Source organism: Triturus cristatus, chromosome 2_2 (assembly GCF_964204655.1).
Source record: "Triturus cristatus chromosome 2_2, aTriCri1.1, whole genome shotgun sequence".
NCBI lineage: Eukaryota > Metazoa > Chordata > Amphibia > Caudata > Salamandridae > Triturus > Triturus cristatus.
The window spans coordinates 1242389029-1242416742 of NC_140582.1; the positions used below are offsets into that span (position 1 = coordinate 1242389029).

At 48.0% G+C, this 27714-nt stretch overlaps 1 protein-coding gene across 6 annotated transcripts in view; it reads right to left on the reverse strand.

Moving 5' to 3' along the window:
* The window catches only part of LOC146863488 (uncharacterized), a 234510-nt gene that overhangs the window by 23767 nt on the left and 183029 nt on the right, over positions 1-27714 (reverse strand). For 2 of the 6 annotated variants that reach the window (XM_085642915.1, XM_085642914.1), the window contains exons 2-3: positions 23951-25248; positions 15384-15436 (exon numbers count right to left, since the gene is read on the reverse strand). The exons of 1 other annotated variant lie outside the window; for it this stretch is intronic. In XM_085642915.1, the coding sequence (XP_085499041.1) occupies positions 15384-15436; positions 23951-24101 (204 nt within the window). In that variant the 5' untranslated portion in view covers positions 24102-25248. Of the gene's footprint in view, positions 1-15383; positions 15437-23950; positions 25249-27714 lie in introns of those variants that run through there. 3 more of the 6 variants (XM_085642916.1, XM_085642918.1, XM_085642919.1) reach the window with 3 other exon arrangements.

Genomic DNA, 27714 nt, shown 5'->3' on the forward strand with positions numbered 1-27714 from the left:
TATCTTGGGCCTTGGTTGTGTAGGGCTTTGTGTGCGTGGGTGAGGAGACGGAAGGTGATTCTCTTGTTGACCGGGAGCCAGTGCAGGTCTCTCAGGTGTCCGGAGATGTGGCTGTGTCGGGGGATGTCGAGGATGAGTCTAGCTGAGGCGTTCTGGATCCGCTGGAGTCTCTTCTGGAGTTTGGCAGTGGTTCCGGCGTAGAGGGAGTTGCCGTAGTCCAGTCGGCTGGTGACGAGGGCCTGGGTAACCGTCTTCCTGGTCTCGGTAGGGATCCACCGGAAGATCTTACGTAGCATGCGCAGGATGTTGAAGCACGACGAGGAGACGGCGTTGACTTGTCAGGTCATGGAGAGGGAGGAGTCCAGGATGAAGCCCAGGTTGCGTGCGTGGTCTGTTGGTTTGGGTGCGCTGCCCAGGGCAGGGGGCCACCAGGAGTCGTCCCAGGTGGAGGGCGAGGAGCCCAGACTGTCAATGCCTCTTCACCCAGACTATCAATGCCTCAACACCCAGACTGTCAGTGCCTCAGCACCCAGACTGTCAATGTCTGACCACCTTGAATGTCAATGCCTCTTCACCCAGTCTGTCAATGACTCATCGCCCAGACTATCAATCCTCTTCACCCAGACTGTTAGTGCCTCATCACCCAGACTATCAATGCCTCAACACCCAGACTGTCAATGCCTCCTCACCCAGACTATCAATGCCTCATCACCTAGAATGTTAATGCCTCTTCACCCAGTCTGTCAACAAAATATCATGCACAGATCCGGCAGAGATATACACAGCTAACCCCCCACTAGGGGTACCCACACAACCGCCCACTAACGACCAACTCAGATTAGACTCGGAAAAGATTAGAACCCATCAAACTATTAGGGAATCTAATAATTTCAGTGTGCAATCTAGCAAGACTTACAAAGCCATGCTTCTCGCTATTAGAGATATGAAGAACCTGTTATACCTATCAGAACAATGGCTCACTAAAATGGAGGATCTTCAGAATTCCTCGTTTGAAACACTAGTTAAACGCCGTTCCATCCCTATGGAGGCAGCAAACAGAATTTACCGCCCTCGGGCCCAACTCAACTATCTGACAGACAGTGAGATATTATCCATCCTGTCTACATATGACCCTATTCCTACGCCGATAGGTGAGAGCCTGATCCAAACTATCCCAACGAACGCTGGTAGAACTTCAAAGTCAAACAATAGAAGGATAAACGCTAACAACCTAAAGAATGTACCATTACTGCCAGGAAAGATTATTTTGCCTACGATCAGTTCCCCAAAACACATCCGGGCCATACTACTCAACTGTCGTTCAGCGAATAAACACGCATCTGACATAGCTGACCTCATAATAAACCAGGAAATTGACATAACCATTTTAACAGAAACATGGCTTTCTGACTCGTCCTCACCATGCTTAGACCTATTAGTTCCCCCGAACTACCGGATTTTAAGACAGGACAGATGTCACAGAATGGGAGGAGGCATTGCCTGTATACACAGATCAGACATAACCATTACAAAAATACAGGCTGACCCCTTAGAATCGTGTGAATATCTGGGCATGTCACTTAGATCTGCAGATAACCAAACCTGTAAATTACATGCAATCTACCACCCACCTGGTACTAAGAACATGTTCATAGACCAGATGATAGAAATTATAACCACCAACTCTAATCCGCAATCTAATGATATCTTCCTAGGAGACTTCAACATTCACTGGGAGGATCACTCTGACAGTCAGATCGCACTGTTTAAAGCATTCCTGGAAGAGCAAGCGTTAGTTCAAGGATGTCAACTCCCTACCCACTCCAAAGGCTCCACCCTAGATTGGATATTAACAAAAGAGAAAGCGACCGAGAACATCATTATCACCCCTTGTGATTGGTCTGACCATCACATTATTTCATTCGTAATTCCTTTCAGAAAAACCAAATCGACCGCACAATCTATCAAACCAAAAAAATGGACCCGGGACACCAGAAGAATTAACTTGGAAAATGCAGCAGCGCGCTGTGAAATAGACCTACAGCCGCCTAAGAGCTTGGTTGACGTTAATGACCTCACACTGCACTATAACAAGGCAATGTCTAGCATTATCGAGGACATAGCCCCACTTAAACTAAAAAGAATCTCTGACAAAGAAAAAAACCCGTGGTTCAACGGCGCCCTTAATGAAGAAAGAAGGTCTCTAAGACTCTCAGAACGTAGATGGCGACAACACCCTTCGTCGCCCCATTTAACCCAACTGAGACAATCCAGAAAAGCTTACAATAAAAGCATTTTAAAATCTAAGAAAGACTTTTTCAGAAAAGAACTGGATAATGCAGTAAACAGACCAAGGAAATTATTCGATCTTCTAAAAGTTCAATCAAATAAATCTGCCAAATCTACACCAATCATCACGAATACAACCTTGAATAGGGAAGACTTCTCCGTTTTCTTTACAGACAAAGCCAACGCACTGGAGAGGGAGCTCATTAAAGCAGCCGAAAACATGGAAAGAGATAAGGACTTCTCAATGGATCAGCAGAATCAACAAGAATTAGAAAAACCTAAAAACAAGGCTCAGTGGTCCGGATTTAAGCCGGTCAGCGAACTAGACATTGCTAAGATTTTGTCAACCATTAAACCTAACAATCACTACAACGATCCAATACCGGCAAAGTGCTGGTTTGCGATAAACCACCTGCTAATCCCATCATGGACAAAGGTCATAAACGCCTCATTGTCACAAGGCCAAATTCCGGCCTGCCTAAAAACTGGTCAAGTCATTCCCCTCTTAAAAAAACCTACAGAGAACCCAACTGATCCCAACAACTTCAGACCAGTAACAAATATTCCCATGCTAGCCAAAGTACTGGAAAAATGTGTCCAACAACAACTGAGTCTTCATATTTCGAAATTCAATCTTTTAAATGATTTCCAATCTGGTTACAGACCATACCATAGACATGAAACAGCTATTCTGCAGATAGTAGATGACGCTTTGCTGGCACTTGCCCACATAAAACATGCCTCCTTATCCTGTTGGACCTGTCGTCGGCTTTCGCCACGGTGAAACATGAAAAAATAGTTGATCGGTTGGAAAACAGAATGGGGCTAGAGGGAACTGTCCTTAAATGGTTCAGATCCTTTCTCGAGAATAGATCACAAAAATTCATAGTCAACCAAACCCTCTCAGGACAATCCTGCAACAATATCGGAGTTCCGCAAGGGTCAACACTATCTCCGGCGCTATTCAACCTATACGTAGAACCGCTAACGGATATACTACAAAAAGCGAACATTTCGTTCCACATGTACGCGGATGACACCCAACTGTACATCAAGGTCGCATCATCGGAAGAGATAAAGACCATGAACCATGCACTATCGAGAACCATCCAATGGTTAACGGCTAACCACCTGAAGCTTAACCCCCAGAAAACAGAATTCCTATTGATTACACCCCAAAAAAAGCAAATCTAATATAGTGGAATGGACCAACACTATCACTGAGCTACCGCGCTTCCCCGCGTATATTCTTCTAGGCTTGCCTAACCCGTTGACATACCCACTCAAATCCCGGAGGGGCAGGCTGATGGCCATCGCCTTAGGCGCAGCGACACAAAACATACTGATACACTGGCGCTCAGCCCAGCTCCCGACACACTCTGGATGGCTCCAGAGACTCTGGGGGGTGTTGGGAATGGAGAAACTCACACTCACTTTAGCTGGCAGAGGATCCGAATTTCCAGAGTTGTGGAGGCCCTTCCTCACCCTACCGGTGTCTGAATTCCGTGAGCTGACCTGTCCCCGCTACCTGCGATTACTGCGCCTGGCAGACACGCAGATTCCGAAAGCCACTTCCCAGAACCGCCGCAAGCGGCGGCGTTGATCCCTTAGAGGCTGCCCTCACTTGATCGGTCACAGCGGACGAGGGAAGGGGAGGGGGGAGGTGTCATTTGGGTATTGTTTGGTTTTATTATATCTATCTTTTTTTTTGTTTTTTTGTTTTTTTGTCTTCGGTTTCTGTTTACCACTCGTAATTTTGCTAAGCTTGGCAACCCAGTTGCCTCATTGGTATTGTGCCTTCAGACTCAAGGGTGGTTGTTGTTCAATGTCTGTTTGAAATCAATAAAGAGATTTAAACCATAAAATGTACTCCGAAGATTGTCGACTCTACTAAATCACTGGGAATTACTTTGGACAAAAACCTCAACATGTTAGCTCACATCAACTTAATGGCAAAAAACGCCCGTTTCCATTTAAGTTACCTGCAGAAACTGAAACCATTCCTAAATAACACAGATCTCAAGACAGCAGTACAGGCACTGGTCATATCAATGATTGAGTATGGTTGCACAACTCTGGCCGGGCTCCCCAAGATCTCAACAGCACCACTGAAAGCATGCCTGAATGCTGCCACAAGACTTATATCTGGATCCAAAAAATTCGACCATATCACCCCTCACTTGAAAGCCCTTAACTGGCTGCCCTTCGAAGCAAGAATTCAATTCAAGTTGGCATGCATCACGCACAAAGCATTACATCACAAAACCCCAGTTTACCTCGCAAAAAAACTCACGCTATCAGGAGGGTGTCGATTTTCCAGGAGCCATGCAGATCTTCTATTGAAACCGGCTCGCTTTTGTAAGAAAAGAACTTACGATAGAGCATTCTCCGGGGCAGCGCCAAGAATCTGGAACGCTATCCCCCCTAACATTAGAAGAATTCCTTCCATCACGGCATTCAAAAAGGAAGCAAAAGCAATCGATATTAGGAAATTTCCCCCATAAGTACATAGAGCAGAATCTTTGTCACTGTCTATAAACCTCTCATGACTATTCCATGTGCCCGCCAGCCGCTCACTAACCTTATATGGGCCTGTATATACATGTTCAAATTGTAGTCTTTTACTTTAATCTACTCATGGTAATTCAATATGTGGATATATTATCTTTTGCTGCCTAATGCTCTGTTCTAAACTTGATAGGCTTCTAATGACATGTAATGTATTCTGTTCTGTTACACCGAAATCCAGCTGTAAAGCGCTCTGATACCCTACGCAGGGTCATGTCCGCGCTATAGAAAACACTAAATAAATAAATAAATAAATAAAGACTCATCACCCAGACTATTGGTGCCTCATCACCCAGTCTGTCAATGACTCATCACCCAGTCTGTCAGTGCCTCATCACCCAGACTGTCAATGCCTCATCACCCAGACTATCGGTGCCTCATCAGCCATTCTGTCAATGCCTCATCAGTGCTGCCGGTGCCTTGAGCTCGACCCTCTACCTAAGGGATCCAGGGAGTCAGTGGTTGTAGCTGTCAGTGGCAGCCCATGACGTGCTTTGGTGTTGGGGTAATAGAAACCCTATTTCTTGTAATAATGCTATAGAGCGAGGAGTGTTTCCTTCACCAAACTATCGCTAGGATGGAGGACATTCCTTCAGTGGGGTCCTCTGCAGATCTAGCACTTCCTGCAGGAAGCAAAGGGCTCTCTTTTACCACCAACCTGGACATCAGGACCCTCCACTTCTGCAAGGGAACAATGGGCCTCATTTACAAGAAAATGACGCAGAGTGGCACCACAAGCTATTTTCCTGCGCCCAGCAATGTCATTTTAAAAGCACAGGTATGCGTTGTATTAAACACAATGCGACGTACCTCTGTGCTTTCCCCTGCGCTGGCACACAATTGGCTACCAAGTGCCAACGCAGGCACCCTTGCGTCATATTGCAAGGGTGCCTACATTGAGGGGATGATCATTTTTGTGTAGGAAGAAAAACCTTCCTGCACAAAAACAATCATTGGTGGCCATTTCCTCTTTCAAAGTTTGCTGCAGAATGCAGCACACATAGAAAGAGGAAACAGGCATTGGCATAGCCAATAGGTCTCGCCTTTGGGGCCTTATAAGTGTTTAGCCAGAGCTATAGACTTTGCCAATGTCTTTAAGCTGTGCTGTAGAGAAGTGTGGCTGCTGTGCAGCATGCTGAAAAGTTTTAATAAAAAAGTGTCAGAATTATTTTAGTTACCTTATATATGACCAAGAAGGCATTATGTACAACTGAATGACCATATTAAAAAAAGTATTTACAATAAAAAATGTCCTCAGTTTTCTTTTGTTCAATGCTGGCAACTTGTTTCTGCCTATTCCAATGGTTGTTTGTTAAAGCTTTTTTTTGAGGGGGCATAAACATTCGGAGGGTGAAGGTTGGGAACTAGTACCTGTATTATAACACTAGCAGCGTCCAGACGCTAGGGGAGAATCAACAGATGCCAGATTCCGAGAGCAGGCTGAGGTGGTGCTGAGTGATGCTGTGGTGGTGGTGGTGGTGGTGACTGGTGCAGGGACGAAGCTGAGGTGATGCTGAATGATACTCAGGTCTTGCTGAGTGGTGATGATGTGGTGGTGTACTAGTGCAAAGGCAATGCTGAGTGATACTGATGTGGTGCTAAGTGATGGTGCTGAGTAATCCTGTGGTGGTGCTGAGTGATGCTGTGGTGGTGCTGAGTGATATTGTTGTGGCCCTCAGTGATGCTGTGGTGGTGCTGAGTGATGCTGGGGTGGTGCTGAGTGATGGCTGTGGTGGTGCTGAGTGATATTGTTGTGGCCCTCAGTGATGCTGTGGTGGTGCTGAGTGATGCTGTGGTGGTGCTGAGTGATATTGTTGTGGCCCTCAGTGATGCTGTGGTGGTGCTGAGTGATGCTGTGGTGGTGCTGAGTGATGGCTGTGGTGGTGCTGAGTGATATTGTTGTGGCCGTCAGTGATGCTGTGGTGGTGCTGAGTGATGCTGTGGTGGTGCTGAGTGATATTGTTGTGGCCCTCAGTGATGCTGTGGTGGTGCTGAGTGATGCTGTGGTGGTGCTGAGTGATGGCTGTGGTGGTGCTGAGTGATGCTGTGGTGACCCTGAGTGATGCTGTGGTGGCGCTGAGTGATGCTGTGGAGACGCTGAGTGATGCTGTGGTGGCCCTGAGTGATGCTGTGGGGGACCTGAGTGATGCTGTGGTGGCGCTGAGTGATTCTGTGGTGGTGCTGAGTGATGCTGTTGAGACGCTGAGTGATGCTGTGGTGGCGCTGAGTGATGCTGTGGTGGAGCTGAGTGATGCTGTGGTGTACCTGAGTGATGCTGTGGTGGTGCTGAGTGATGCTGTGGTGGCCCTGAGTGATGCTGTGGTGGCCCTGAGTGATGCTGTGGGGGACCTGAGTGATGCTGTGGTGGCGCTGAGTGATGCTGTGGTGGTGCTGAGTGATGCTGTGGAGACGCTGAGTGATGGTGTGGTGGCGCTGAGTGATGCTGTGGTGGAGCTGAGTGATGCAGTGGTGTCCCTGAGTGATGCTGTGGTGTCCCTGAGTGATGCTGTGGTGGCCCTGAGTGATGCTGTGGGGGACCTGAGTGATGCTGTGGTGGCGCTGAGTGATGCTGTGGTGGTGCTGAGTGATGCTGTGGAGACGCTGAGTGATGGTGTGGTGGTGCTGAGTGATGGCTGTGGTGGTGCTGAGTGATGCTGTGGTGACCCTGAGTGATGCTGTGGTGGCGCTGAGTGATGCTGTGGAGACGCTGAGTGATGCTGTGGTGGCCCTGAGTGATGCTGTGGGGGACCTGAGTGATGCTGTGGTGGCGCTGAGTGATTCTGTGGTGGTGCTGAGTGATGCTGTTGAGACGCTGAGTGATGCTGTGGTGGCGCTGAGTGATGCTGTGGTGGAGCTGAGTGATGCTGTGGTGTACCTGAGTGATGCTGTGGTGGTGCTGAGTGATGCTGTGGTGGCCCTGAGTGATGCTGTGGTGGCCCTGAGTGATGCTGTGGGGGACCTGAGTGATGCTGTGGTGGCGCTGAGTGATGCTGTGGTGGTGCTGAGTGATGCTGTGGAGACGCTGAGTGATGGTGTGGTGGCGCTGAGTGATGCTGTGGTGGAGCTGAGTGATGCAGTGGTGTCCCTGAGTGATGCTGTGGTGTCCCTGAGTGATGCTGTGGTGGCCCTGAGTGATGCTGTGGTGGCCCTTAGTGATGCTGTGGTGGCCCTGAGTGTAGCTGTTATTGTATGCGTTGTGTTATATATCTGGATGCAAAGACAGAATCGGGCGGCAAACCATAATGCTAAGCGCAGGTTTTTAGCTTACATGTTTTTGAGCAATTCCCTTAAGTACATTGACCACTCCCCTTTGGCTTTGACAGACCGCCCCCCCCTCCCCATTTTTTCATCCCACTTAAACCCCTGAGTATTATCTATGAGTCAGATGCACACTAATTACTTCGAGCAGCATCCCTGGTCTCAAAATCATATAATTCACGTGAACTCTTCTCGAGTTTCTTTGCGTAACCCTTAGCGGTCGCACTTTGTACGAGTTCAGTCACAAAAGAGAACTGTGCGACACTGACACTTCCGGACAGGTTATGGACACGGGTAGAGATTTAAGGGCAATAGGAGCCCATCACTTATGGTATGTAGTGTACAGGAAGTGACGTACGCGGAACGCTGAAAAGTAAATGTTCCGTCATGTTCAGAACAGGCATGGAAAGTGCAGATGTAGAGGAATGCTCTGATGAAGCGAAGCTGAGGCCCCTCGAGGAGGAGAGCCAGAGGTTCGGGGGAAGGGGAATGAGCCATCCCTGCAGGTGGAACAGCAACCAGGTCCTGTGGACGAGGAAGAGGAGCTGCGGCGTGAAACCCAGGCTCTGTGGGAGAGGTATGGACATTGAAAGAGGACGAGTCTACACCGGGACGTCCAAGTAGTAGGACTAGACTAGTCCGTGCTAGTAACATTTTGTAGAAAGAGCAATGAATGCATAAGAGTTTGGAGTGGTAGGACTCTGGCAAATCAGTGTTAGTTTAAAAACAATTTTCTGGCTAAGCGGCTCCAGTTATTGGCAGAGCGTAAACGAGCTGTCAGCTACACGGGGTGGGTGGAGCTGCTTTAGAATTGTTTTTGTTGCCCGTAGCCGCGCCCCGTGAACCTACGAACAGTGTAGTTTGATTTTTAGTATCGACAGCGTCTCAAATCATGCACGTAGCAGGGCGCTGGCAAGTGTCACAACACATTAATCAGCATCGGCGGCAATCGTTCTATTAAGATAACCCTTGCTAAGATTGACTGCCCTGCGAGCGCATGTCTTTATGCCTGCGCAGTTAGACAACAGCGAAAAGCACTAGCAAAGCCAATAACTCAGTATTGAGAGCCCGTTGCCTATTTGCTTTGCTAGATGGCAGTGTCCGGCAGCCAATGGAGATTTTTAAAAAGAGAAATGATGTAATAAGCAGTGGCGGCTCCCGTGATAACCTTTCAGGGCTGTTTTATGCGTAGATGACTGCAGTTCCTCGAATGCACAGTAAATTGATTGTATAAAAACAATTAAAATGTAAATTTTTTGTTGCAACTTAATTTAATCCAGAATCATCTGAAAATGTTTCGAAGTATTATTTTTTTTTAACAAAGTCAGAAAGAAGTATAGCACAAACAAACAAGCAAATGGTGCGCGTGAAAGTGATCGTGAGCAAGAACGGGCGCGCGTCTGCGAAAGTGATCGCAGGGATGGGCTCTGTGGTGGGGGAGGGGCAGAACGAGGCGCTTGGGAGAGCGCTGTAAGGCTTTATGAGCCATGACGGCCAGACGGAGGAAAGACAGATGGCGGCTTCGCGCGTGCTCGTGAACGCAAGCTTGAGGCCAGGAAAAGCCTCTGGTAGCACTTTAAAAATCCACTAACTAAATGTCTGGCAGAGCAACACATGCGCTGGCTCAGGCGAGACCTAAAAACAAGCATTTACAATGCAATGGTCTCGGCATTGTTAAAGTTAGAGCTATTGGCATTGCTCCTGACATTGTTTTTGATTTTAAAACATTTAAAGAAACTGCATTGTTATTTACAATGTCAATAGCTTAATCACTCTCAAATGCGAGACATATTGCATTTGCACCCACACACAGAGCCACACACAGTTTGCGATGTTGTAATGTGAAGGCACACGTTCTTTGGTGTCTGCACTACTATATGGTGAGAGACAACTCATATCTGCCACTCACAGCCGGCAGCCAGGGCGCTAAGTGGTCAACCGGTATCCTACACCGGGTGGCATCCCTGTGCCCCATTCACCGGTGCATGGTGCACCCATTACCCCCAGACCATGTGGTCGCCCTGCGCCTTGGGAGTCCCCAACACCCTTCCCCCAGTGCATGGTCCCTCATTACTAACACACCTCCCTGCCCCTTGGGTGTCACTCACCAGGCCCTGGGACCTCATGTCTCTTGGGTGTCCACCACACCCCCAGTGCATGGTCCACTCATCACCCCAGACCCTGTGGCCTACCTGCCCCCTGGGTGTACCCCACCAGACCCTGTGACCTCCAGGCCTCCTGGGTATCCACCACACCCTCAGTGCATGGTTCTTCCATCACCCCAGACCCCTCCCTGCCCCTTGGGTGTGAACCACACTCCCAGTGCATGGTCCACCCACCACCCCGGAACCTGTGCTGTCCCTGCCCCTTGGGGCAGGGAGGGCACAGGGTCCCCATTCCCCAGTGCAGGGTCCACTCATCACCCTCAGACCTCCCTGCCACACGGGTGTCCACCACACCCTCAGTGAATGGTTCTTCCATCCCCCCAAACCCTGTGACCTCCCTGCCCCTTGAATGTCCCCCACCAGGCCCTGTGACTTTCCTTCCCATTGGGAGTCCCCACAACCCCAGTGCATGGCCCACTCATCACCCTCAGACCTCCCTGCCCCACGGGTGTCCGGCGCACCCCTCGCCCTACCCCGGCCCCTCTCACCTGGCCCAGCTGCAGCAGGTGGATGATGCTCTGCAGGATCCAGCCGCAGAGGCGGCAGCAGCTAGCGCCGGCCGAGCCCTGATGGTAGCGGGCTGGGCGCTGTCCTTGGTGCCGCCCTCCTTCAGGCTGGGGCCCCGCACGGCGGTGCTGGCCGGGCCCGGCCTCGAGTGGTCGTAGACGAACCACCTGAAGCTGAGCATCTGCACCACCAGGGAGGGCAGCAGCACGAAGAGCGGCGTGAACCCGAACCACCAGCGGTACCCCCGCAGCAGGTAGTGCGCCGCCAGCCACAGGCCCGAGGCCCCGTCCGAGAAGAAGACCAGCAGCACCCACAGGCAGTCCCGCAGCCGGTACTCCCGCGGGACCCGGGACCCCACCGCCCCCGCCGAGCCACCGCCGCCGCCGCCGTCCGTCTTAGCTGCCATGATGGAGAGAAGAAGGGGAGAGACTTCCGGAGGGGCCGGGAGAGGTGGGGGGATGGAGAGCAGGGGAGGAGACAGGATGGGAGGAAACAGGAAGACAGGAGCTGCGAGGGGCAGGCCAAGGAGGGAGGAGAGATGAAAGAGGGGGGAGGGGACACATCGCAGTAAACACAGAAATGAATTGGGGGAAAATGTAATGCCGCTGGCTTACGCTTCTGCTCAGGCACAAATCATCTTTGCTCCGCAGAAAGCATAATCTTTAAAAAGGCCAATAGCGGGTGAGGAGCGGGCGTGGGGATGCACGGAGACAGAATGTTTTCAGCGCGCTGGCGCTTTTAGACGTGCCTACGGCTTCTTGCCGGATGGAACATTAGGCCCAAATGCCTTTGATCAGCCATCATAATTCAAGACGCATGACCCATTCATGCGCGGCCGCCAGGGCCAAAACTTATTTTCTGCGTCGCTTTTCATTGCAACCGAGTCCCCTAAATTAATGTGCTCGCTCTACCAAAGCGGTTGGCGAGGGCGACAAATAGCATTTCCTTCCTGTCGACGCCGATTAGAGCCCACACTTCGGTTGTCTCGCGGTTAAGATTGACGACCTGTGAGAAGCCGCGGGAGAGCAGGGGAGTGTCGCGAAGTCTGGAGCGATGGTACGGTCCACGCTACGTGACCCCTTTGAAAGGTCATGCTGCGTCCTACCCTGTGTCACAAATGGCAAGAAACAAGCACACCACTGCCTTTCTCCGAGGTGATGCAGAAATGCCTCGGAGAAAGGCAGCAGTATTTTCGGATTCGGGGGCGTGTTTTCGGATTCGGGGGCGTGTTTTTCTTTTTCTCTCCTCTTGCCATTGGCTGGAGGAGAGAAAAACACGCCCAGTGAAAAGTATCGAAAAAAAACGCCCCCGAATCCGAAAAGGACGGGGCCTGTTTTGCGAGACAAACCTCTTCTCCAATGGCTGGCCAGCATTTAAGAGGCCAGCCAATGGAGAAGAGGAGAGAAGAGGGACGGGTTCAAGCCCCTCTTCTCCAAGTCATTAAATCTCACGAGCGAGGCTGCGCAAGCGCAGCCTTCGCTAGCCGAGACCTAAACGAGGAGAAATAAAATAATTTATCCTTGTTATGCTACTCGTACGCCTCCCCTGGGGAGGCATAGTATTCTGATGCATCCCAGTTTTACAAAACATTGTAAATCCAGGAATGCGTTAGGTTCCATGGATGTTGCGTGGGAACACCCTCAGCAACAACCGTGGAACGCCCCTTTAACGCAGAGTTATGTGTGAAAGGGGGCCATATTTACAAGGCCCTGAAACGTTGCGCAGGGTGACTATACGTGGACTTGTAAATCTGGGCAGGCAAAAAACGTGACGCACCGGCGGCGCAATGGTCTTGTAAATGAGGCCCAATGGCTGTTAGTGAGGCCTGTGGATCACCCCCTTATTACAAGCCAGGAGTCCTCGGACGCTCACTCCTTTACTTTGTTACCTCCATCTTTGCTTTGTCATTTACTCCTCCCTACCATGGCTCTCTCTATCCCGTCAACTTTCAGGAGTATATTTACAAGCCCCTATCGCCACAGGAACGTCACTTTTTATGACGTTCCTGTAGCGATAAACCCATCGTCTAATTTACAAGGCGGTGTTAAGCCACTTAGCGTGGCTTAACACTGTCTTGTAAATAAGGCTCTCTTTCATGTTACACTTAGTGTGAAAGAGACGTGCAATGGGTGTTGTGGTGGGCGTTCCGCTTCAACACCCATAGATTTTGACGCTGCCCCCTATTGACAAGGGTGGCCTAAATAGAAGGCAGCACCAAAAATAAGACCAGGGAAAATCTGGTCTCACCATGGCAAAATGAGAAGAAATTATTTGTTTCTCCCCGTTTTTGCTCTTTTTATGTGTACTGCCTTGTGCAGCACACTTAGAAACAGCAAGATGCCATGAATGATTGTTTATGTGCAGGAAGGTGTGCCTTCCTGCACATAAACAATCATTTAAAAAGCATGATTTCCAATTTCTATGTGTGCTGCACAATGCGGCACACATGGAAGCAACAAATCGCCATTCTGGATTGTTTATGTGCAGGAAGGGACAACTTCCTGCACATAAACAATCATTCCCCCAGCACAGACACTTTTGCACTACGGTGCAAGGGTGCCTGTGTTGGCGCTGGGCAGCTAAATCTAGCGCCAGCACTATGGGAAACACAGGGATGTGTCATACCATTGTAAATACAGCTCATCCCTGCATTTTCAGAATGGCAGAGAACGGCGTTAGCAATGTTTGCTTCATACCACACTTCGCCAATCCCTTATACGTATGCCCCTCAGTTCCTACGCCCTCCTTTTACTCTCTAGCGCCTTATCCCTTGCTCTGTTCTCCACCTAGTCTCCATGAACGTATCTTTCCACTGTTCTCAGTCCTCTTGTCCTTCTCCTCTCTTCTCCCTTCCACCCCTTCCTCTCTTCTCTTCCATTTCTCCACCTCTCATCTCATTCTTCTATCTTTCTTTCTCTCCCACTTATTGTCTCTCTCTGTCTCGTCAAACCTCTTTTCATCTTCTCTCTCCCTCTTCCTTTACCTCTTGCTCTTTTGTCACTCCCCTCTCAATGCACCGCTCTCTTCTCCTCATCTCTTCCTGTTCTCCTCTGCCTCCTGCCTTTGCCTCACAATGACCCCTCTAACCTTTTGTCTCTTCGTCTCTGCTCCTGTCTCACCATCTTCCCTGTCCTTCTGTCTCCCCCTTGTCTATCCCTTTCTTCTTTCCTTCCTTCCCTTTCCTTCATCCCTTGCTTGTCTCTTGTTTTTGCTCCTCCTTTCCCTTGCTTTCATCCCTTGCTTGTCTTTTGTTTTTGCTCCTCCTTTTCCTCCATTTAGTCTCCCTGCCATATGTGCTGCTGGTTTCTCTGCCTGGCATGCAGTGGAAGCAGGTAGTGCACGTGTGAGGCGACTAGTGGGAGCAGCTTCTCACCTCGGGACAGACGCTCAGCCGCCACCAGGCAGCAAGCCACTTTAAAATGATGGCCTGGATGTGCTAAAGTTTTGCGCTGTTGCTAATCAACGTAAAAGGGATCATGGGGACTTATTTACACGCCCCTTGCGCCGCCGTAGGGTCCCTTTTTTCCGCATCGGCGGCGCAGTGTGCCTGCCCATATTTACAAGGCCTCGTAAAGCCACCCTGCTCAGCTTTTCATGGCCTTATAAATATGTTTACCTTTCACTCGTAACTGCGTGACAGGGGCGTTCCATGGAGGTTCCCACACAAGGCCGGTCCCCTGCTGTGCCAGTGGGGCTGCAGGTTCAAGTCACAGGCCTCACGTCTAAAACATCCTGTGAATCCCACCAAATGCTCTGGGAGAAAAACAGGTGAATCACGCTGAGTTTCTAGCTCTGTTTTAGTTTGCATTATGTGTAACTGCAAAAAATAAAATGTTGATGCCTCATACATGCCAACAGACCCGAGGCCGGCGAGAAACTCTCGAATTTTAAAGCAAAAAATTGCGTCACTTTAGCCGCCTCCCACCTACAATTGCCTCGGATTCAATAGGTCAGTGGGGAAGAGGCATTTAGCTGATTATTTTTTCTAAACCGTCCTCTTTGTGGTTGTGAAATGTTGGCAAATTTAGGGGCATATTATCAAGGACGGCATTAAAATTATCGCCGCTTTATCGGCAGAAAAGTGCCGCTAAAGCGGCGATAAAGGGCTTGATAATATGCCCTGGAGAATTCCCATAGAAGCCCAGGTTCTCGTGTGAACATGGGCTTCTATGGGAATTCACAAGGACATATTATCAAGCCCATTATCGGCTCTTTACCGGCAGTTTTCTGCCGCTAAAGCAGCGATAAATTTAACGCCGGACCTTGATAATATGCCCCATAGTTTTTGGGACTTAAAACATCGGAAGTCTCCCACCTGGGCCGGTCTGTTGGCCTGTATGGACCCCAGGGGCTGTCTACGATGCCACTTTACACCAGTCAGGCGAACAGAAAACAATTTTGGTTGCGCGCAGAGGATACATCCAAGCAGTGTCAGGGTGTGGTGAGGTTGGCACGTGGACTCCCTTTCACTAATACTTGTGAAACGGGGCGAGTTCAGAAATCCAGTGCCGGTCCCTTCAGAACCACAGGTTTATCAGAGGAGCTTGAAAATATGAAACAAAAGATAATAATATCAGAGAAGCAAAGGGCACGTACCTGCTCGTAGCCCCCCAGCCTCTCGACGATTCTGTAGAAGGCGAAGAGGTCGACTGGAAGTAGAAAGAGATAAAGTGGTGATTACTCTCTATGAGGGCATGGGTCAGTATTTTATGAGCGGCGCGTGGTGCAGGGCGCTTCCAAGATGGCCGCAGAGGTGCATCGCGATGCTTGCTGTAATGCGTAGGGCCCTCGGCCCTCATGCTGCACGAATGACCACACAGACACATCCTTAGGGCAACTGGAACTGGCCCAGAGCACGTGCGCCCGTCCCCTTTTATTGGCAGGGTGCCCTGACCGGTGTCCGCTGTGAGGGATGGGTGTAGCGGCCAGCCCTCGAGGAGTGGCCGGTTACACACGGTATATGCTGGAACATTAGACCGTGTCCAGCAGACACTACACTTGATTATGGCGCGACTCTGCTGGAGTTTGTGAACCTACCCTCAGGGTGTGAGATGGGCCAACTTTCACCTGTGGATCTCGGAGAGACTTTAAGCTGCATGGGTGGCTGATAACATGGTGACCTGCAGTCCAACCACCCTCAGTGTGAAGGTCTGAGTTGAGACGCGACTCCTGTATCTTTTATACACAGCCACCTTCACCGTGTGAAGTTCTAAGTTGAGACATGACTCCTGTATCTTTTATACACAGCCACCCTCGCCGTGTGAAGGTCTGAGTTGAGACGCGACTCCTGTATCTTCTATGCACAGCAACCCTCACCGTGTAAAGTTCTAAGTTGAGACATGACTCCTGTATCTTTTATACACAGCCACCCTCGCCGTGTGAAGGTCTGAGTTGAGACGCGACTCCTGTATCTTCTATGCACAGCAACCCTCACCGTGTAAAGTTCTAAGTTGAGACATGACTCCTGTATATTTTATACACAGCCACCCTCAGTGTGAAGGTCTGAGTTGAGACGCGACTCCTGTATCTTTTATACACAGCCACCTTCACTGTGTGAAGGTCTGAGTTGAGACGCTACTTCTGTGTCTTAATACACAGCCACCCCCAGTGTGTGAAGGTTCTGAGTTGAGACGCTTCCTCTGTGTCTTAATACACAGCCACCCCCGCTGTGTGAAGGTCTGAGTTGAGACACTGCTTCTGTGTCTTAATACACAGCCACCCTCGCCGTGTGAAGGTCTGAGAAGAGACACTATTCCTGTATCATTTATACGCAGCCACTCTGCAGGAAGCCGGCTCTCTATATAGTGCACTAAAATGAAGTACACCGTGCAGAGAGCCCAGCGGGTCCCCAGTTGGTGCGCAGAGGTAAAAGTAGAGAATTCTAAGGCTCTTTCTGTGGTAGTGTGGCAGAGCAGTTAGGCTTAGTGCAGGGTTGTTCTCACAGTGGCAATAAATGAGACAGACAGTCAAGAATAAATCTGAGACCAATTTATAGACATAAAGTTGATTTTTGTGTATTTTTAAGACCAGGAACATAGTTCTAAGGTAAGTGCTTTCAGAGATATGATTTTTCAAAGTTCGGAAAATGTATCACTTTTGTGTCCAATTACACACTATAGGAAACAATCGGGAAAAAGAGGAAAAATGCATACAAAATCAGGCAATGCTTTCACTAGGTTCACCGTCTCCTTTTAAGTTGATGTCGGGACTAGGTCTAAAGTTCCAACAGGAGAAGTTCAAGAGCGTCCCGGATCGGGTGGGAGCAGGGTGCTGAGGGTCTTGGAAACTGTTGTGCAAAGACGAAGGGGACTACTGAAAAACACACTACACAAGTGGAACTACAGATAAGTCCGATGGGTCTTCTTAGAGGGAGGAGGTTGTGAGGGCCTGGGGACCACGGAAGCAGAGCTGGTTAGTCAGTGCTAGGGCCTGTGAGGCCGGCTGCAGAGTGAACAGGTCAGCCGGGCATTGTGGGTCTCAGGGTCCTCGCGGTCAGGAGCAGGCAACTTGGAGAGGCGATCTCGGGACAGCTGGGCCACTCAGGAAGTGGGTCCTGGGTGCCTCGATGTCCCTCGATGGGTGCTTGATTCCAGTGCTTTCGGAGTCCAGAGTGGACTCTTCCTTGTGGTTTTTACTGTTGGGGGTTTGGTACCCTGGGTATTGGTACGCCTCGGCTATAGTAGGTCCCAGTGCCTCCAAACTTGGTGGAGAGGCAGATCTGACCCTTTGGAGGTGTTACACCTCTTCTTGCTTTGGGGCTGCATTGTTTGTCAGGGAGTCCAAGTTGACAAACTGGACTTCACGGGATCGGTGCCTGTGCTGTGCAGGGGAGTGATACCTTCACTCTAAGGTAGCTTCTCAGTGATTTTGCAAAGGTTGTAAGTGCTCCGGGGTTCTTGGAGTCCTTGCAGGTTCAGGACAGCACAGCAGGCAGTGACTGTTGAGTCCTTGGACCAGCTGGCAGAGTTTGGCGCCTTTTTCTTTCTGCAGCAGGGCTTCAGTTCTCGAGTAGCGGGTCTTCTTTGTCCTGGTCTTCTTTGGTCAAAAGGAATCTGATGTTCAGGGCTCAGGAAGCCACCTAAATTATGAATTTAGGGGTGTTACAAGGGGAGAAGGCCATCCTGTCCTAGAGAAGGTGTGAAACACCCCTGCCCAGAGCAGGTATTGTCTCTGTCCTCTGAGAGCGCTGATTCTCACCCCATGAGGTCAGAAACATGCCAGGTGGTGGCAGGCTGACAAAGGCCAGGCAGGAATCACACTGGTGCTTGGTAGGTTTTCAGGGGACCCTCTAAAAGGGTCTCCTGTGTGAATTTATTAATAAATCCACCACTGGCACCAGTGAGGATTTATTAAGACAAGATGTTTGGTACCAAACATCTTAGAAATCAATGAATCCATCATGGAGCTACGAAATTCGTGTTGACACGAATCCAATCCATGCATCCTTTATGGCTTCCCTGTGCACTTACAACTTCACAGAATGAACTCTACGTTGCAGGGTCACATCTGCTCATGCTTATATGCCCACACATAGGATATAGTGCACCCTGCCTTAGGGCTAAAGTCCTGCAGTGACTTACCTACATCTTGGCATGGCACACAGCGCTGTGTATGTGTGTCTCAGGATAATATATGTATTAATCCCCATGCGCACTGTTAGTGGTTTATGATCTATCTTGTTTAACAATGTACATGCAAACGCTTTAAATAGTTTGACAACACAACATTTTCATTTCTTTTATGTTTTTCAAATATTCCATGTATTTTACAGAATTTTGCAATTCAAAAACAGTAAAAATAATGTAGTCAACCAAAACCTCACATCTCAACCAAGGAAACAATGATGGGATACGCATGATGCCGGTAAATTTGTATGAAAATCCACAGAAGTAAACTAGATGAGGTATCACGTTATCAGATGTAGCTGTTTACTTAGTTGAGATGTGAGGCTTTGGTTGACTTAATTGTTTTTATTGTTAAATACAGAGGCCCCTGAGGTTGGGACCAATGTTCCGAAATGCATACGATGTTCTTTTTGTACGTGTCACTAGCGCTGACCACTCTTTGCATGAGCAAGTCTGTACAGGTTTTTTCAGGGTTACACCCACATACATTGAAAATAGTGCTGTTATAACTATTAATGTATACCGATCTTTAAATACAGACCCTCATAAGAAACCAACAAACACCCTTAGTTGTCTCCCCTTTTTTTCTGCGCTTCAGCAATCTATATGCTTTTTATGAATCTGTCTATGTAAGTGTAACCTGTTGAGACGTTGATTGTTGCAGTCAAACTATTTAAAGTGTTTGCGTGTACATAGATAAACTTGATAGGTCATAAGCCACTACCAGTGCACATAGGGATTCCGGCACATATTTTCCTGAAACACACATACAAATTTCACATGGGGACAGGCAGAAACCCATCACCGTGCAGCAAGATGACACGAAAGAGCTGTCCCTGAGCCAGATTGATCAACAGTAAGCTAGGAGTGTGCAACTCTACTCACACTTTGTAAACACAGGGCTGTGTGCCATGCCGACTCTTTGAATTTTCCTGCACCAAGACACGCAGCCTGCAGTGCCTAGCCTTGGTGAGGGGTCCCTGGGGTGGCACAACCGGTGCTGCAGCTCCAGAGGGCCCTCTTCAGTACACATGCTCCAGGTACCAGGGGTACCACTCACTAGGGACTTACAGGGGTAGCTGAAGTTGTGCCAATCGTGGTACAGTGTCTTGGGAGAGCGATCTGGCACTGGGGACCTGGTTAGCCGGGACCCAGTGCACGTACAGATCAAAATCAGACAAAAAGTGGGGGCTAAGCATGCAAAAAGAGGCACTTTCCAACATGTGACGGTCAGAGTTGAGACGCGACTCCTGTATCTTTTATACACAGCTTCCCTCACTGTGTGATGGTCTGTGTTGAGACAGTACTCTGGTATCTTTATACACAGCTACTCTCACCGTGTGAAAGTTTGAGTTGAGACACTACTCGTGTATCCTTTATACACATCCACCATCACCATGTGACAGTCTGTGTTAAGATACTACTGTTGTATCTTTCATACACAGCCACAATCACCGTGTGATGGTCTGAATTGAGACGCTTCTCCTGTATCATTTATACACAGCAACCCTCACCGTGTGAAGGTCTGAGTTGAGACGCTGCTCCTGTATCTTTATACACAGCAACCCTCACTGTGTGAAGGTCTGAGTTGAGACACTGCTCCTGTATCATTTATACACAGAAACCCTCACCGTGTGACGGTCTGAGTTGAGACGCTGCTCCTGTATCTTTATACACAGCAACCCTCACCGTATGAAGGTCTGAGTTGAGACACTGCTCCTGTATCATTTATACACAGCCACCCTCACGGTGTGAAGGTCTGAGAAGAGACCTTATTTTTGTATCTTTATACACAGCCATCCTCAGTGTGAAGGGTTGAGTTGAGACACTGCTCCTGTATCATTTATACACGGAAACCCTCACCGTGTGACGGTCTGAGTTGAGACGCTGCTCCTGTATTTTTATACACAGCAACCCTCACTGTGTGAAGGTCTGAGTTGAGACACTGCTCCTGTATCTTTATACACAGCAACTCTCACTGTGTGAAGGTCTGAGTTGAGACGCTGCTCTTGTATCTTTATACACAGCAACCCTCACCGTGTGAAGGTCTGAGTTGAGACGCTGCTTCTGTATCTTTATACACAGCAACCCTCACCGTGTGAAGGTCTGAGTTGAGACCCTGCTCCTGTATCATTTATACACAGAAACCCTCACCGTGTGACGGTCTGAGTTGAGATGCTACTCTTGCATCATTTATACACAGCCACCCTCACGGTGTGAAGGTCTGAGATGAGACACTATTCCGGTATCATTTATACACAGCCACCCTCACCGTGTGAAGGTCTGAGAAGAGACACTATTTTTGCATCTTTATAAACAGCCACCCTCACTGTGTGACTGTCTATGTTGAGACACTCCTCCTGCGTCATTTATACACAGCCACCCTCACCCTGTGACGGTCTGAGATGATACACTTCTCCTATCTCACTTATGTACAATCAGTTTCATCCCTTTCTTTAAACCTGAGTAAAGCTTTGTTGAAGTTTTCCACTTCATAAGTGATTGGCGTTTGCTAAATTCTGAATGCAGTGGGGTGGGTTCTGCGGTGCAGTGGTAGGCATTGGCCTTTTTTAGAGTTTGGCCAGCAGGGTACTCCACTGTAAACATGGCAGGGTCAGAGGCGTTTTAAGGCATGTGCAAAATCGGCAATTGCCCAGGGCTCCACCTCCCAAGGAGCCTCCTGGAAAAGTGAATTTTCTCTCTCCTTTACCTCTGTCTATCCTCTTTCTCGAGATAAACCTCTGTCCCTCTGTCTCTACCTTTAGCTACTCTGTGACATTTTAACAATGTTGGGGTCATATTTCAACTATTTATGTGTGACCCTATTAAAGGTTAACATATAATTTATTAATGCTTGTTGTTATGGTGGCTTAAGTTAGCAGGAAATAGGTAATATAATTATAATTTGTTCCATACATGGGCCACCCACATGTATCTTGCCCGGGGCCCTCAAAATCCTTAAAATTACACTGGGTGGGGTACCCTGTCCCACCAAACCCTTGGTTTGTCCAATGTATCACAATTGGCGAACTGTCATGTTTCCACCAGCGGAGCCTCCTGGGGTCCCCTTCAGTGGAAATGCAGGATGGACATTGAGCCGTTGGTCTAAACACCTCAGACCACCTTATCTAGGGTGGAAGTTGTGCCGTACCTTTTCCCTGTTGGAAATGTCAGAAAGAGCCTGGCAGCCATGAACAGGACCACTATGTTCTTGGAGAAAACTCCCAGGGTGCCAAGGTCATTAGATTTTTTGTTTTCTTTCATAAGCAAAAGGAGTTTGTTTTTGAAAAACAATAAACTTTGCTGAAGGGCTGACTTAAAAATGGCGGCTGCTCTGTAAACCTACAGTGTTTCAGAGGATCGGCGATGGAGGGGGCGTCTTTGAATGCAGAGCGATCTCTGCCAGGCAGGAGGAGATCTCTAAATACACCAATGAGACCAGGGTTATGACCTTATGACCTCTGCCACCCTGCTGTCCTGGCATCCTGCCAATCCCTAAGAGCCTGATTAGATCTCGGTAGATGGGTTACTCCACCACAACGGTGAGGGATATCCCGTTCGCCGTAAAATAAATCAGAGAGGATATAATGAGATTTATATTTCGTCAGACAGGATATCCGTCACTGTTGTGACAGAGTAACCCGTCCGCCAAGATGTAAATCAAGCCCTTGGTCTATAAATCTGTGTTCAGGGTGAGAATGGTGAGAGAACACCCTCAGAATACGTGGAGGTGCAGTGGAAAGATTTTCTTTTCTGTTACATGTATTTTCACCTTGTAGAGAAAATAAATGTTACAAGTCTAAGAGAGCCACGTCAGCGCGCGCGGGCTTGCTCGTGTGTCACGTAATTCACAAGAGAATTGGAGGAGTGCTCCTGGTGCATCCGGGTACGGAGCCCTCATAAACTCTAGCAAGCGGGACACTTCTATAGAAAAAGATGACTACCTATAGGAGTGAAGTTCAGAGTGAGTTTTGTGAATTGGCTCAACTGCGGCATCATTGATACGATTCATAGAACATCTGAACATAGATTCCAGTACATGGTGGCCACCAGTGAATGAACGCGGGAGAAAAAGTGAAGCGCTTCGCCACGGAGAATCTCTATTAAGGCTGGGGACAAGAACACCTACGGCGGTTCCTAGAGATAGCGCATTCAGTCCTTTGTGCATACGTGCTTCTATTTCTGTTTTTAACGACTGAGACCAGGGCTTATTTGGAGAGTTGTGTTGCAGCACCGGTTGTAAAACTCGTGAGCAAGTGCGAAGCTTACTGCCACACTAAGATAACCATAAGGTGGTTCGTGATGCCTCAGTAGCCTAGAGCGGGTAATCTGTGGGAGAACTACGTTTATGTGCAGTAAATTTGAGACCACTCTGCTATTGAATCAGTGGATGTACTATTATTATGGTTCAACTATACATGCAAGCATAAATTTGAAGAGTGCCCTTTTTATATAATAATTTATCTTTTATCCGACTACTTCTTGAGCAGATAGAGATTTCATTTATTTTAATGGCAAGGTCTCATCGATCCCCTTTCACATGTGGAATCAGAACATGATGACATAAGGAGTGAATAACCACGGCAACCAACCAGTGCCTACAACAAGAGGGACAGTATTATTGTCTTGATAAAGATGGACTATAAATAGTAACCATCGAAACACGTCGACGCTATTACTGGACACAATTCGTACCAACGGCTTCGTCTTTGAGATACAGTACAGTTTGATTGTTCCAAAGAGTAGCATTTCGAAATTTCTAAACGGATGTGTCAAAATAATGACAAAAATTAACTGTCTGTCTTTGTCTCTCTGTGCAGTATATTAGATCACAATATCAACAAGATAAATTTGTTAGGTTGGGTATGCAATTGTGCCACACATATAGGATTGAATGGTGTCGGGTGTAATTGTTCTCCCCGATTAGTTATTGTATACTTCATTACGAAAGTATTTTTACAGTGTTTTTTAATGATATAAAAATAAAAAATCTTTTTTAACTGATTTTAGTAAAGTTGTTTGCTTAATTTGAAGGTGTACATGTTCTAACATATGGGCTTTAATTTACATGTGCTCAAGTCACATGGTGTTGTCTTAAAGTTGTCTGCCTGGGAATCTCTCTTTATACTTAGTATAAGTACCCTATTTCCCCTGGCTTTGGTAAGGGGTCCCTCTCATTCTCATTTTCCAAACACCAGTGAATGTGCCTGCGCTTGTCGGGCTGGACATGTCCAGCCTGGTGGGTGATGGGCTCAGATGGGGGACGTGAGTAAGGTACTGGGGAAGGCTTTACTATGGCACTCGTGGACTTCTGGAGCTGCGTGTTTGCTTCAGGGGTGTGATGTTGTGCTGAGAGTTGAGGGTTACATTTCAGTGCGGTGCCTTGTTGTTTCCGATATAGTGATATTTTACTACGTGGAGGAGTCGCTCGATGATACGCTAACAGTATCGTGGCACTAGCCTCCTTAGGTACAGCTCAGGTGCTCTAGTTGGGGGCAGAGATGGGAATGGGGCTCTCTAGGTCTGGTAGGTACCTACTTTGTTTGAAACCCAGGCTGGGGATCCTGTCGATTGGGGACCCCCTGTCCCTCATGAACTTTTGTAGAGCCCGGGTGAAGTCCTTCTCTTCTGCCAAGCTGTCGTCAAGGCTGAGGAGCTTCCCGTGGCCAAGCACTATGTAGGTCATCATCAGAAGGGCTGGCCTTTGGATCCACGGTCACCATTCATGAGAGTGTTGATCCTGCAGCACACCAGATATTCACAAAAGTGTCGATGCAGCTGCAGATGTCCACGAGAGGTTGGATCCTGCAGGATACCAGATGTTCACAAGAGAGTGAAACCTGCAGCAGATGTTCACAAGAGAGTGAATCCTGCAGCAGATGTTCACGAGAGACTGTATCCTGCAGCAGATGTTCATGAGAGAGTTTATCCTGCAGTAGATGTTCATGAGAGCTTGTATCCTATAGGACATCAGATGTTCATGAAAATGTGAATCCTGCAGCAGATGTTCACGAGAGTGTGGATCCTCGAGATGACCAGATGTTCACGAGAGCATGGATCCTGCAGTAGATGTTCAGGAGAGAGTGGACCCTGTAGGACATCAGATGTTCACACAAATGTGGATCCTGCAGGAGATGTCAACAAGAGGAAGGATATTGCAGCATGTGTTCACAAGAGCTTGAATCCTGCAGTACACATATGCTCACAAAAATGTAGATCCTGCAGTATATGCTCACAAGAGCATGGATACTTTGGGATAGCAGATGTTCACAAGAGCGTAGATACTGCAGCACATGTCACGAGAACGAGGATCCCACACCAGATGTTCACACGAGCATGGATCCTGCACCAAATGTTCACAAGAGTGCAGATCCAGCAGCAGATGCTCACAAGAACATGGATACTGCATCAGATGTTCACAAGAACATGGATACTGCAGCAGATGTCACAAGAGCATGGATCCTGCACCAGATGTTCACACGAGCATGGATCCTGCACCAGATGTTCTCAAGAGTGCAGATCCAGCAGCAGATGCTCACAAGAGCATGGATACTGCAGGGCACCAGATGTTCAGGAGAATGTGGGTTGTGCAGCAGATGTTCAAGAAGCATTGAACCTGCAGGGCACAAGATGTTCACGAGAATGTGGGTCCTGCAGGAGATGTTCAAAAGGGAGTGCCTCCTGTAGCAGATGTTCACAAGAGAGTGGATCCTACATCAGATGTTCACAAGAGCGTTTATACTGCAGGACAGAAGACACTCATGAGCGGTGGATCATAGAGTGATAGGCTTCAAGTAGGCTTCCCGTCCTTTGCTGGTGCTCTTTTCCATCCAGACCTAGAATGTAAATACGGTACATTAGCATCATCAGTTGCAAGTGGTGATCTCCCCAAGAATGACTTTGCTAAACACAGGCTGTAAGATCATCTGCCATCTGCATGGGGTGCTTAGAAGGGAAATCATTAATTCACATTTATTTCAGTTACAATTAGGAGTGTGCTACATGAAAAATATTTTGATATACAAGAATTTGACACCTATGTGAAGTTGGACAAGTTAAAAAAACAATAACACAAACGTGTGAAAAGACAAATTTACAAATGTTCCACTCCTATAGCAAAGACTGTCTTTAAAGCGCACCCATGAGTCCTCGGCGTTACCCTCCGAATGATTCCTGGTCTCCTTCAATTAAGAGCAGACACATGTTTTTATTCACTATATTAAATCAGTGCCACTGACTGAGGTAAAATGCGAGTTTCTTCAGAAGGTTTAAGCCTCCCTTCCTCTTCTTTGACACTCCAAGGGCTTTGAAAGATCAGAGATGTTAGTTACCTCAAGTTTCAGACTCACGCCACCACTCAGGCCAGATCCACAATGCTTTTCCCAGCATGACTGAGATATACATGAACAAAACGTGAAAAAAGATGAGGCATATCTACAATCCTCTATACCCACAGGAGCATCATTTTTTTCTGCCTTCCTGTGGCAATAGGGGCCTCGCCTTAGTTACAAGGAAGTTCTAAGCCACTTATTGTGACAACGCCGTCTTGTAAATAAGGCCCCCTTTAACGCTACACTTGGCGTGAACGAGGTAGGCAATGCGATGGGCGTTCTGCCGCAACACCCATTCATTTTGATGTTGCCCCAAATTTACAAGGGTGGCGTAAATATGTGGCAGCGCCAAAGTTAAGACCAGGGAAAACCTGGCCCTAACATGGCAAAACGAGGGGAAATGCTTTATTTCTCCTCCTTTTTGCTGTTTCTATGTGATCCTAGACACTGAAAAAAGAAATTGTGGGGTCTATATGAGTAGCAATGGCTCAATTGCCCCTTCTATATGCCCACATGTTTTGCCCATCAATGCACTTCTACCACAAAACCGTGGACATTAGGCTGAATTTACAGACAACCCTTGTAGTTAGTGGACAGTGGTCACCTATCTGAGGAATACATTCAAGGGGGCCAGACTCTTCAGGCAGCCAGTAAAACAAGTAGTATTTTAGCACTATCTAGACTGTAGTAGTCTTTCACTTCTTTGATTATTTTAGTTTGTTTAAACATTCTTTTCTGGCCTGAAAACGCTGACAGGGTCTTAGCTTAAGTTTACCTTCTTATCTGATGCAGCTGAGACGTCTGCTGGGAAGAGTACTGAAGCCCGTCACACAGAAGGGTAGTGGTCTATATGTCTTGTGTACCACGAGGCAAACAATCCCCATGATGCTGCTGCTGATGATGTAGTAGCAAAGTATTACCTCACCACTGACAGGCTCCACGTCTCAGATTGTACCAAGAGAAAACTAGAGTTTCAGCCTACCTCTAGTATTTCTCACAGACTTTCCTGGTATCTGCATGGGTAGCAGCAGCTTCTTTATATCAAATTCCACTGCAGAACCATGTGCCAGCCAAGATAGATCGATCCACCCTTCCATCCATCTTTAACTCTCCCATCCATCCTCCCACCCATCCATCCATCCATCCACCCATCCATCTATCCACCTACCCATCTATTCATCCATCCACTCATCCATCCACCCTTCCATCCATCCATCCATCAATCCACCCATATACCCATCCATCCTCCCACCCATCCATTCATCCATCCACTCATCCATCTATCCATACACCCACCCACCCATCCATCTATCCACCTACCCACCTACCCATCCATTCATCAATCAACTCATCCATCCATCTACCCATCCATCCAACCACCCATCATCCATCCACCCAGCTCTTACTCTCCCTTCTATCCATTCATATATCCACCCATCCTTCCAGATTTTACTCTTCTATCTATCCATTCATGTACCCATACATCCTACCTTCCTTCCATCCATCCATCCATCCATCCACCTAGCCACCTTTTACTCTCTGATCCTCTCCCATCCATCCATCCACCCACCCATCCATCCATCCATCCAACCAGTCATCCACCTTTTTCTCTCCCCATCCATCCATCCATCTATCGTTTACCCCCACCCACATACTCTTCATCTATCCATGCACCCATTAAACTATGTACACTTTGCTCGTTCATCCCCTCACACTCTTTGCCCATCCTCATGCTCTTCATTCATCCTGACCCTGCAACTGTCCACCATCTACCCTACACTCTGCACTCATTCATGTACACCCCCTTATTTCATCCCAAGCACTATCACTCCCTCCACCATCTACACCATCTTAATTCATCTCCCCCACACTCCATCATTCATTCATCCATCTATCTTCCCAAATGATGCAGCAATTCACTCACCCATCCACTCATCACCTTAGCGTTTGACTATACTAAATGACTTAAGG